The sequence below is a fragment of the Rhipicephalus microplus genome, unplaced genomic scaffold, assembly GCF_043290135.1.
Source record: "Rhipicephalus microplus isolate Deutch F79 unplaced genomic scaffold, USDA_Rmic scaffold_15, whole genome shotgun sequence".
Classification (NCBI taxonomy): domain Eukaryota; kingdom Metazoa; phylum Arthropoda; class Arachnida; order Ixodida; family Ixodidae; genus Rhipicephalus; species Rhipicephalus microplus.
In genome coordinates this window covers 1,948,707-1,961,078 of record NW_027464588.1, presented here as the reverse complement: position 1 = coordinate 1,961,078, position 12,372 = coordinate 1,948,707, and the positions used below count along the sequence as shown (strand labels likewise).

Sequence of the window (12,372 nt, the reverse complement as noted above, 5' to 3'; positions counted from 1 at the left end):
AAACTTTAAGTACCGAAGACGACCTGACGATGCAACGTAGAAATAATGGAGCGAGCCGACGTAGCCGTGATCGAACGCCACTATTCAAACGCAACGCAAAACCACGAACAAGCGACCTCGACATTCTAATCGATGGCCACACCTTCACCGCTATCGTCGACACTATAAAACGACTATTTCGCCAACACTGGGACGTTCACCGCCAAGCTGAAAAAAAAATTAAGAGGCTTGAAATGCACCCGATGTCCCCACAGGTGAAGGCCACCTGATAAAGTCAGTTGTAGTTGGCACATCAATAGTCACTCTCAATAACAGAACATATCCTGCGAGCTTTGTAGTTCGACAACAATGCTCTTGGAACGCGATACTCGCGATGGGCTTCGTAAGTCACCATTGCGCCATCATCGACATAAAGTCTGAGTCAATAACTCTATCCAGAGAAAAAACACTGCCGCCGCACACGCCATCAAGAAGGCACACCTTGAATGTGCTGGAATACCAAGTCACCATTCCTCCTCGCTCTCGGGTCAGCATTACCATCGGAACTCAAGAATCAACAGACATGGAACGCGGAAGTCGTTGAAGGCAACCAGAACCTGTTGATCAACCACGAAATTGGCGTCGCCAGAGGAAAGGCTGAGCTGCGAGGCGAGAACGCAAGAGTGGTCCTAATGAACTTCATCAACGAGTTCAAGCACTTGAGCTAAGGCAGGATGGTTGCTTACATTGAAGAAATACTTCAAGCCAGCAACGCTTTCATCATCACATCATCACCAATTTTGCCGAATCTACACCGACGTCTCAAGCCCTTCAATTAGCCTTCGACGTTTATCTGATACTTGCAATGCATGCAAGTATCATGCTGTTCTTGCATGCAATGCATGCAATGCATGCTGTTCTTGTTTATGCAATGCATAAACAAGAACAGCTTAGAAACCTGCTCCTCAAATACAAGAACTGCTTTTTGTCGTCATCAAGAATTAGACAGACCCCCGTCAGAAATCATCGCATCCTAACAGAATATATATATATATATATATATATATATATATATATATATATATATATATATATATATATATATATATATATATATATATATATATATATATATATATATATATATATATATATATATATATATATATATATATGGCACAATGGGATCGTTGTCAAAGGATCAATATATTTATTTCCCAACAGTTTCGGGAGGACCTATCCCGAAACTGTTGGGAAATAAATATATGTATCCTTGTTGACAACGCTCCCGTTGTGCCACATCCCATACCTTCACGAAGACTAACTGGCCCATTGAATAATTACTCCCACTATATATATATATATATATATATATATATATATATATATATATATATATATGTGTGTGTGTGTGTGCGTGTGCGTGTGCGTGTGCGTGTGTGTGTGTGTGTGTGTGTGTGTGTGTGTGTGTGTGTGTGTGTGTGTGTGTGTGTGTGTGTGTGTGTGTGTGTGTGTGTGTGTGTGTGTGTGTGTGTGTGTGTGTGTGTGTGTGTGTGTGTGTGTGTGTGTGTGTGTGTGTGTGTGTGGTGTGTGTGTGTGTGTGTGTGTGTGTGTGTGTGTGTGTGTGTGTGTGTGTGTGTGTGTGTGTGTGTGTGTGTGTGTGTGTGTGAACTGTTTCATTCATGCTATATGCCATTGCACAGGATGATCTCTTTGTGACAGCAGCCCCCTTTTGTAAACGGTCGTCATCCCGGTAAAAGAGGCTCAACAGTTGCGGCAGACACCAACAGCCCGTCAGCGTTTCTTAAGAGCAATCAGTATTGCATTACAATACAAGAGATCTGCTGAAGTGCTACACTGGTCAGCGATAAATAAATGAAGTGCCGCGGCCTTGATTTTCGCATTCAGTTTCATGCCTAGGTGCGCTTTCTATACTCATTATCGCATATGACAACGCTATTACAGGAGGAAAACGTGTTAAATACTCACTCCTCGCCCCGTGAAATTCGAGAAGCTTCGTACGCACACCTCCTCAATCAGATCCAGGTCCTGAGTCACGATGAAGGGCACGTCACCGTCGTAAAAACTGCGATTAGGTACGCAGTTCTTACAATACTGAACGGCACAAATGATGTACTGGTGTAAAAGAAGGGTCAATCAAGCTTAGGAATGTAGGCGAGCACTACACAGAATCGAAGGATGGGCATTTAATACCAACTTACAGCTGATTGACAACTCACACAACTTACAATTCATCGACTAAGCAAGTCGAGGTAACTGAATGGTTGTCTCATAAGAGGACGCGCTTTAGCATGTTCTCTTCGTAGCATGTGCTGAAGGGGAACGGGATGTCAATACTAGAGCGATATAGTTTTGCTTTTTTGGTACAAACTGAAAAAAAAAACGCATGTTTGCTTGCGTTTCACCTTCGAGCGCCTCGAATGTCATTTGCCTCTCATTCGTGAGAGGAGCCCTGCAACTTTTTTGTAACTTTGTCATAAAACACAGTCGATCGGTAGTCAACGCTCCTGAAATAATATGAGCCGGACATTACAGCGCAGCACGCAGCCTGCAATTCACAATTAATTCTCAAAGCCAGCCGGAATTTATTCCCTCTTGTGTCGACGAATGATGCCGTAAACTCAAATGACATTACCGTGAACACGAAGGCAATTGGACGGTTTGAGTACCGTGAGCTGCATAGTTGTCTCTACCATCGCGAGATGCCACCCGCCATGTGAATCCGAACGCGCGCTTGCGATCACACTGAGAGAGTAAGGAGTGTGCTCGAAGAAAAAAAAAAGTGCTCAAATGTCATGACGCGCACTGAAAAGCGGGCGTAGCTTCTTGCCTCGCTTATCAACGCCCCCTCCCCCTCCAGAGTAGCTTTTTATTCGCTAACGGTTGCAAACGGAGCGAGAAAACGTTGACCGGGACTGGTCACTCCGTGAAGCTCTTCTCGCAGTTGATTAAAAACTACAAAAGGTTTTGCGGCAGTTCATTTGTTTGGCAATAAACTTCATTATTGAATCCATTTCATCGTTACTTGGAAAAGTAATGCGAGGCTCCTCTTAAATAAACTGGCCTGCATAGGCCCGAAATGTTTTATTCACTCAAAATGTATTTTCCATGGTGGTCAACTGGTTATGGTGCCGGACTGCTGACCCGCAGGTCACGGGACGTAACCCGGCCGCTGTGACCGCACTTTCGATGTTCTCCAAAATACTTGAGGATCATGAGCTTAGATTTAGGTTCACGTTAAAGGGCACTAAAGGCAACTATTAAGTCGACGTTGGTTGTTGAAGTAGCGGTCCAGAAACCTCGTGGTGTTATTTTTGTTCCAAAAGAAGTGCTTATTCTCAAATAAAATCACGTTTTAGTGGTCCACATTGGGTTAGCGCACTTCAAATTACCCGCTGAACTATCCCACGTCACTGCCGCCGAGCACAACGTTGCCCGGATTTATGGCACGGCCGGCGACACTAGGAGCAGCAGAGCAAAAGCAGCAAAAGCAGCGGGAGCCACGGCAGAAACAACGGCTGCCATTGGCTCCGAGATGGCAGACGTGTTTGTTTCAACTGGGTGCCGCTAGATGACACGACCGGTCCAGTTTAACCATGCGAAAATTGGATTTTCGAATCACTTGCGCAATTTCTCCTTCACGCCATTCACTCGCGCCATTCACTCGCGGAATCGCTTGCGCCATTCCCCATAATAACGTCCGGTGGTTGTTTTTTTTTTTGTTATTCAAACAGAAACAAACAAGCAGTATTTTATTGCGTCTCTTGGTGCACGAAATGTTCATTTAGTGCAGCCACTTCTAATACTAGTGACTGATTTTAGGTGGACCATCTGGCGTCATTAAGATCATTTTGAGAATGTCCTGCTGTGGCGCATGTGTTCTTGTGCACTTACCTTAATTTATCGATAAGTAGGGCGCTACTGTTGATAATATGGTCTTTTTAGAGGTGGTCGTACGTTAAGCTTTCACTTTCACGTAAATTGTTCTTTGACTTTAGTGTCCTTTTAAGAAAACCAGGTTGTCAAGTTATCCGGGGTCCTTCACTACGGCGTTTGTATAATTAAATGGTGGTTTGGGGACGTTCAAATCCAACAATTACGTATACAATCGCTCAAAATATCCTGTAAAGACACTTTACAAGTAATAATTCTACGTTTACTTTTCTACTTTCGTGCTTGCGGAGATAAACGGATACTGCCAGGCCACCATGCTTGAGCAGCGGGTGAAGATTAACACTTCCTGCACATTTTCTTACTCAACTTCTAAGCGCCCTTCAAATCACTGAATCTGGCTTACCCAAAGGTGTCGCCATATTTTTTTATCCATTTGCCAATAATCCTATATACGTCCTGTAAAAGAATGCAATGAAAACATAAATTAGTATTCTCAACTGAATCATCTCACAAAAGCCTGAACATCACGAGAATACTCAGGCAGAAAATCAAGAACTCGACGAAGTGTACTAGGTAGTAGGGTAATGATTCCACATTTTTATTAAAGGTGTACGATAGCGAACTTTACAACCGAATCTTATACCAGCACAAATATCATACACTTCGAATAGTTTCCGAATAGTACGAAAAACATTTTCAATTTATTCAAATAATGGCGTATTAACCTTTCTTTTAAACAGCCCAAGATATTCACATTTTCTTCGAAACAAACCTTCACAAGCTGTAACAAAAGAACATTATTACGATTAATTTTAACGAAATGAAATACCACAGTTACTCGGCCGCATACGTCATTAACTATACCATTCGAAATATTTTGTAACTGCACTCTGCAATACAACAGAGACTACAGCATTGCAAATGTTGCCTCGCTAGCTGCTTTGAAATAAAAAAAAAACTGATGGTATAATACAAAGCAAGCTTTATGAATTAGATTGTCTTGATTGTTATAGCAGTACACTGGTGTGATGCGATCTCATGTCAGGTCATGTGGTGGATTGTCGCGTTGGCGACACTGGAGTTTTAAGCAAAAACGCCTTTATACTGTGGTCAAGTTAGCGTCGATAGTCCCTTAAGTCAGCAAGTCACGCGTCAGCAGCATGAAAGCTCTGACGCGTGACCTGAACTGCAGGGACTGATACCAGCGGCGAAGCGCTGGGCGCTGTTGCCGAGATAGTACCTCAGTATGCTTGGATAGTCCGTCGGCATGCAAGGGCAACATCTCGACAACAGAACTCACGCAGCTCTAGTGTCAATCAAACTGTTTCAGGGCACACCGCGGAGCGTCCGTGGTAAGCTTACGGACGACTGCCCATGAGCTCCATGCATGCAGGTAATTCAGCGATGAAAATAATCAAAACTACCCTTCGCTGCTCCAATATGTCATTCATTCGAGGGTTTTTTTTTTTTGTCGTGGCTTATTATTCGAAAAATATTCGTTTTTTTAATATGCAGTATTAGATTCGTCATTCAAAATTTTCGAATATTCGCACAAGCCCATTTTTTATCATCGTGCCATTCTGATTTGTACTCGCTTTGAGCATTTGATATGGCTATAATGCTGACGGCTCGCTAATGGGACTCGGCTTCTAAACACCGCAGTCTCTACGATAAGCAATTTTATATGAGTACTCACGCATACCTTACCTAAATAAGACTGTAGCACACACGTAAATTTGTCCTGCTGGCAGATAAGCTCAGCTTAAGGCACATATAAACTGCAAATCTGCGGTTAATTGCACCGCGAGGCTGAACTATTCAGGGCTCATTTATGATTGTAAGCCTTGAAAAAAGTAAATATGCACGCAAAATTTATGGCATTACTTCATGCTTCGAGTTATCATCACGGTCGTTCACCAAGCTAGTGCGCTTCACATATTTTGCGCACCTACTGCTGGATAAAATCGAACACAAAAACAAGTACGAGCAACAACACATTGTTGTATATGCCTACACTGTTGTAAACTTCGATTTCTTGGAAGGATAAAACGATAGTTAGTATTTGAATTTCGCTCGAGGATTTTTCTAAGAGCCTAATAATTCATCACTACACCCTGAGTGATGCTTTTCTAGAACTTCAATAGCAATAATTTAAAAAGTTTTACAAGCTAAAACACTATATGATGAAGAGGCATGTCATATAGCAGGAGTTTCTGGAGACTCAACATCACGTCATCTAGCAAGCCGCAGTCACAAACTTTAGTCCCGCAAGGGCCGGGAAAAAGAATAGGGGGAACCTAACTGCGCCCTATGAAAGAATTCCTTCTCCGTATGCCCTACATGAATCATTATTAAAAGTCTGCCTTCGAAAAACATACAGGTATTGATTTCTACTATGACTAAAATCCAGACGCCGATTCTTAAATATAAAGTTTTCGTTCCATTGAGATGTTTTACTGCATTGAATTGAAATTCTCGCCCCGTCATTTATTTCACTCATAATACCACGTTTATTCATTTATTTATCAAATACTTCAGACACGTAGTTCAAGCAGGGAGGGTCAATACGATGGTACAACAGTGAACACGTTTAAAACAAAAAGAATAAAGGAAACAAAAACACTACTACAAAAATACAGTCAATACGTTTGGCGAAACGCTGTACAAACAAATAATATTAATCAGCATTTTGGTGTAAGTTCGATTACACAATTCCATTCAGTTATTATACGAGGGAAAAGAGACTTCGTCAATGTGCTCGTTCTCGCTAAGTAGGGTGTTAATGCATCTTGTCTGCGGTGACAAGTGGCTTGGGTTATTAGGGGCGACATATACAGAAGTGAGCACAGCAGTGAATTGTTCGTATAAACTAGTTTGACAAAATTCCAATCTGTGCTTCTGTCTTCTCATATTGAGTGATTCAATGCGGTTAGCATTCATAAGTTCTATGGGTGAATCCTGTCTTGCGAATTTGTTAAATATAAATCTAACTACCTTTCGCTGCACTCCCTCGAGGCTATTGATATTAGTTTTTGTATACGAATCCCAAACGATACATGCATATTCTAGTTTGGTTCTGATTAAGGCGTCATAGGTGTTATAACAGTTGTTATAGGTGTTATAGCATAGGGTGCTTCACGAGAAAAAATGTGCTTGAGACCAGTGCCATCTCTGTAGCTTACCCAAAACAAAGCGCTATTAATTTCAAAAGACGAGAAAATAATGCAATTACTGTTTAGAAAAGTCAATGACGTTTATTCCGTGTGAACGTCCGCGCGCTGCCCGTTTCAGACCGCTGCTGTGGAGGATGTATGTGGATGATTTAGACACCCCGCGTTTTTACCACCTTTCAACAAGACCACTTTTTGAAGCGTTGACCCCTGTAGTGGCAACCCCTATTAAAAACTTTTTATCTCTTTGCACCCACACCTCCACCTTAACTTCTGACTTATAAAAGCAGCGACTGTTCGACTCATCCCGTAATCTCAACATTTACATACTTAGAAGGGCAATGAACGAGCCTAGAGCTATTTAACGGCACTTTAGACATATTTAAAGGCGTCTTAACTATGTGGGGTAAAGGGCTCTTCATTCCTTCCACTCGGACCGCGCTCTCACCGTAGAGTGGTATTCCGCCAAGTTTCCCCATATTAGGTTGGGCTTCGGTCCAGGAATGCCGATCTTCTTGAAGTACGAGAAGTGCCACCACCGCGACCTGGAAAGGAAAAAAAAAGCCTTTCCAATAAGCTGTCTGAAAACATTTTTTGTGTGTTATCATAGACAAGCAGATACAGAACTGCTTCAGAAAGCATTCACTCTTTATCAATCATTTATCCTATAATAATTTTTAGCTATTTTTACCGAACTTATGCCTAAGGTGGCCATATTTTACAGTGAATTATAACAAATTCATAAATTTGTAGCATTAGTTGCATTTATATTGTTAGATAACACTAAAGATTCCATATCATGGCATACTATGTATTCATGTCGCCATAATGGTGACATCATATATAATGTATAGGCATCTTTCTTTCATTTTTCTTTTTTGGAAGGGGGAATTCAAGTTGTTTTTCACTGCACTAAAATCGTCGGGCAATCGTTATTAAGCCTCGAGGGATGCGGAAACTAAAAAGATGAATTATATAGGAAGAAGAAACCCGCGAAAAACGAAACGCGAGGACAGCGGAGAAGGACAACCACACAGGACAAGCGCTGGCCTGTGTGGTTGTCCTCCTTCGCTGTCTTCGTGTGGTTTTTCACTGGTTTTTTATTACTACGAATCAACTCGCCGAGGAAGCAACGTAAACAAAGTGTACGTTGCGCAGCGCTTTATTAAACTGGAAAGTTCATTCAGCACCACTCTGGGCTAATTTAAGTATATAAGCTCATTTCACATTGTTGCAAATCAGTTCCACGAAATCCCGCAAAATGTCTTAGGAAAGTATATCGCACAAACATCCGTTTACTGTATGCAGCCGAACAAAAATGATGCAGAATTCTCAGAAAGAGAGCTTCGTAATTGCCGAAAATTCGTCCTGGTCCGGGGATCGAACGCGGGATCACTACCCTTCCGGGGCGGTTGCTCTATACTTGTTAAGCTAACCAGAATGTTGTACTATATTGTAGCACTATAAACTATGTAAGTGTAATGATGTACTACATACTTCCACGTTCTTTATCACGCGGTCGATGATACAAAGCGAATTCATTTCACGGCAAGGCTCGATGGTGCTGCGGAATTTTACTTACTCAGACTATCAGCCCTACAGGAACCATCATTAAAAATAAACGTCAACCTGTGTTTTGTTCCCGTGCAACCTGATTTCGCAGTGGCGGACAGCCAACTTATAAGCGCACAACAACCTCGCAAGACATGTCTCCTTTTTCTTTTTATGGATACCTTTTTTCGTGTTATAAATAAAAGAATGCAACCACGCAAGGCGCAATCGTTCTGCGTAGCCTGTTATTGCAAATAGAGGCTCGTAAACTCACCTGACTTAGGAGTGTGCGTAATAAAGACTACCTCTTATGCAACACTTGATGACTCTCATAGTATGAGTAAAAAAATACCTCTAATTGACGGAGAGTGGCAAGGGGCAGGGGTTAATCCCCTCTTCCCTCACCTCACCCGGCGGAAACTGCCAGACATTAAAGAAAGTTTGTTCATTCATTCATTCATTCATTCATTCAAGAAAAGTGATTAAAAAGGAGGCAGGAAGAGAAGCGATGTCGGGGAGGTGACCCGCAAAAAATTTCACGGCATATCCGTGGAGTGAGGTGCGAAGCGTCCATTCGTCCGTCCGTCCGTCCGCCTGTCTGTCTGTCTGTCTGTCTGTCTGTTGATCCATTTGTCTGTCCATTCGAATCACACTATAGCACGCATGGTACGGATGGGCGCTTGACCCCACTCACCATCATTCACTCCGTGGGTTCGGTGTGAATTTCTTAATGTAACAGCGCCATCAATTTTCTTTAATTGTTAACCGTACTAAAACCACTAGCGCCATCTAGTGATACTAGTTTGAAGGACATATACACACAACGCAATTCAGTGAGCAACTAATAAACTAGAGATGGCTACATATTGCTACTACGACTAGTACAGAGAAGGGAACGACCAACACCCTAAGGAGGTTCACCGCTAAAGTTTTGTGCATCTTGTTTTTAGCGACGAAGCTCGTTGGGGTGGGGCTCGTTTCCTCCTGTGTAGTAGTAGTAGTAGTAGTAGTAGTAGTAGTAGTAGTAGGAGGAGGAGGAGGAGGAGGAGGCGGAGGAGGAGTAGGAGTATGTAGCCACTTCCAGATTTAACAATTGCTCTCCAGATGGTGTTGTATATATATGCCCTAGGATATATGATCATTATATGGCGTTATTGTTTTTCGAATACTTGGTGGCCAGGCAGGCAGACAGACAGACAGACAGACAGACAGACAGACAGACAGACAGACAGACAGACAGACACTTCAACCCACTCATCCTCATTCCCTTTGTGGATATGCTGTCAATTTTTCTTCTGCTAAAGCAGCTGTACGTAAATGTTGCTTTCAGACCAGTGGTTTGCCCAATGCGAACTAGATCACCTGTAGATGTCATCATCGATGCTCACTATGTATTTTGACTGCCAAAGATAAATAATCGAATTTTGCTAAAAATACATCTGACGCATATGAAATCGAGGCTAGCTGAGCTCAAAGAAATAATCATAGCTTCAAAGGTGCCTCAAAAAATCTGAAAGGTAACTGTCAGAGGCTACTCACTCCGGGAAGACATCACAGATAGAAAAAAACCACATCATATCCACGAGTTGAATTAATACAAGTGGGGTGAAGCGGACGGACGGACGCATGGATGGATGCGTGGACGGACAGAGGGACGCACGGATGAACAGACGCATCAACGCAGAGACGTACGCTCAGATAGATGGAGGCACGGACGGTTGGACGGGCGCACGAGCGCAGGGACGTACGCATGAGCGGATGGACGGTGTTACGACCGGCCATGGGGAGCCAAGCAGGAAGTGTTTGGGGGAGAACCGGTTCTTGACCGACGGTGGCGGCCACCCCCACCTCCCCATTCGGGTTCCTCCTCGCCGGGAGAGCTCCGGGGTCTGCTGTGCGTTCGTGACCATGTTTGGTAACATTTTAGGGCGCCGTGACCATATATGGACCTCGTGTTAGGATGTGCCACTCCATGTGTTGTGAGGTGTGTTTCTCCCTCTCTCGTGGCCGAGGTACCGGAGACACCGTATTGGCTGACGATGCGGACGGGGCGCCCAGTGTCAACGGCGCGGCGCTATAAAATGCCGAAGACGTTTTGTATCACACGCACTCTTCTCTCTTTGGGTCAGTTGATCACTTCTCCACATGTAAATAAATCTCTGTTGTTCGTTCGGGCGCTTCTTCTCGCTGAATTGTTGGACGATGGATCCTGCGACGGGGCCAGCTACCGAAAACGAGACCGGCAGGACCCGGAGTCCCAACAACTGGATGGCAGTGGCGGGATGCCGATAACCCCGAAAGCGACCACTGGACGGAGTGAGCCCGAAGTCCAACAACGGGACGACAGGAGAAGGATGACACAAGCTCATCGACTTCCAGAGGGAATCGAACGGCACTTCTGAGAGGCACGACGCCGGAGACATGACTGCGAACTGGGTGAGTGCCGGCTTTCTCTGTTAAATTTTACCAGGCATTTACTCTATGTGTTAAGTGAAAGCTGGTAGAGAGGGGCTGTCTTCGTCATTGGGTTAACAGGTAACTTGCGTCAGGCAGAAATTGTGTGATAGCTTGGTTAAGCTCTTTCTGTCAGTGGCGTCAAGGTTAACAGTGACAGGGCAGGATTCCGTGTAAGAGCTTTTGAAGCTTTATTTGTAGACTAAGTTAACGGAAAACTTGAGGCAAGGCAGGTATCTAGAGCTGTCGTTGCCGTCAAGGTTAATTAGTTGCAGGACAGGAATCTTTGTGGAACAGAGACAGCGGTACTGGAGGCAGCCATGAATCTGAAATCCCTGCGAAAGTCCATGTTGTTGCTTCTTGCAAGGGAGTTGAATCTGGAGGTGTCGGACTCTCAAAGAAAGCCAGAGCTGATAGAGGCGATTCTCGCATTGGGGGCGGAGGATGACGAGCTGTCAAAATGTGTCGAGGAGATTCAGGAGAGGCAAGCGGCAGAGGCCGAAAGAAAGGCGGCCGCGGCCGAGGCCGAAGCAAAGGCGGCGGAGGCCGAAAGGAAAGCGGCAGAAGCCGAGGCAGATAAGAGGCGAAAGCACGAGCTTGAAATGAAGCGCCTCGAGCTAGAGATTAGCCATAATAGTAGAGCAGGAGGCAGCGAGGCATCCGGTACCGCGGAGCGGGTCAGGTTCAAAATGACAGACCTAATGAGATCGTACAAGCTAGGGGAGGACATTGGGCTGTTTCTCGTCAACTTTGAGAGAACTTGTGAAAGGCAAGGTTTCAGCCAGGATACGTGGCCTCAACGCTTGTTGTCCCTACTTCCGGGGGAGGCCTCAGAAGTAATCGCGCGCCTCACGAAAGAGGAGGCTGACGAGTACAGTGAGGTAAAGTCGAGCCTTCTCAAGAAATACAGGTTGTCAGCGGAAGGTTTCAGACAAAAATTTCGCAACGCCGTAAAAGAGAGCAATGATTCATACCCGGAGTTTGCTTACAAGTTAATGGCCAACATGGGGGAGTGGCTGAAAGAGGCAAAGGCGTATGGGAATCATGACAAGGTGCTTGAGTGTATCGGTCTGGAACAATTCTATCAAAGGTTACCAGAAAAGGTGAGGTTCTGGGTGCAGGATAGACCAGACGTGAACACCGTAACAAAAGCCGCAGAGCTCGCTGAAGAATTCGTTACCCGCCGCGCTCTCGGGGCAAACAGCGAGCCAAAAAGGGAAAAATTCCTACTACCGAATAAGGCGCCGTTTAGAAAACAACCGACAAGTCTCGCACAAAAGGGTGAGGAAAACAATATATCTAA

At 44.2% G+C, this 12,372-nt stretch overlaps 1 protein-coding gene across 2 annotated transcripts in view; it reads right to left on the bottom strand.

Annotated features, from left to right (window-relative positions):
* Nucleotides 1–12,372, bottom strand: part of LOC119185599 (cytochrome P450 3A14-like) — a 58,419-nt gene that overhangs the window by 22,763 nt on the left and 23,284 nt on the right. For both annotated transcript variants that reach the window (XM_075883125.1, XM_075883123.1), the window contains exons 2-4: nt 7,513–7,609; nt 4,298–4,350; nt 1,969–2,065 (exon numbers count right to left, since the gene is read on the bottom strand). In XM_075883125.1, coding sequence (XP_075739240.1) covers nt 1,969–2,065; nt 4,298–4,350; nt 7,513–7,609 — 247 coding nt within the window. The remainder of the gene's footprint in view (nt 1–1,968; nt 2,066–4,297; nt 4,351–7,512; nt 7,610–12,372) is intronic.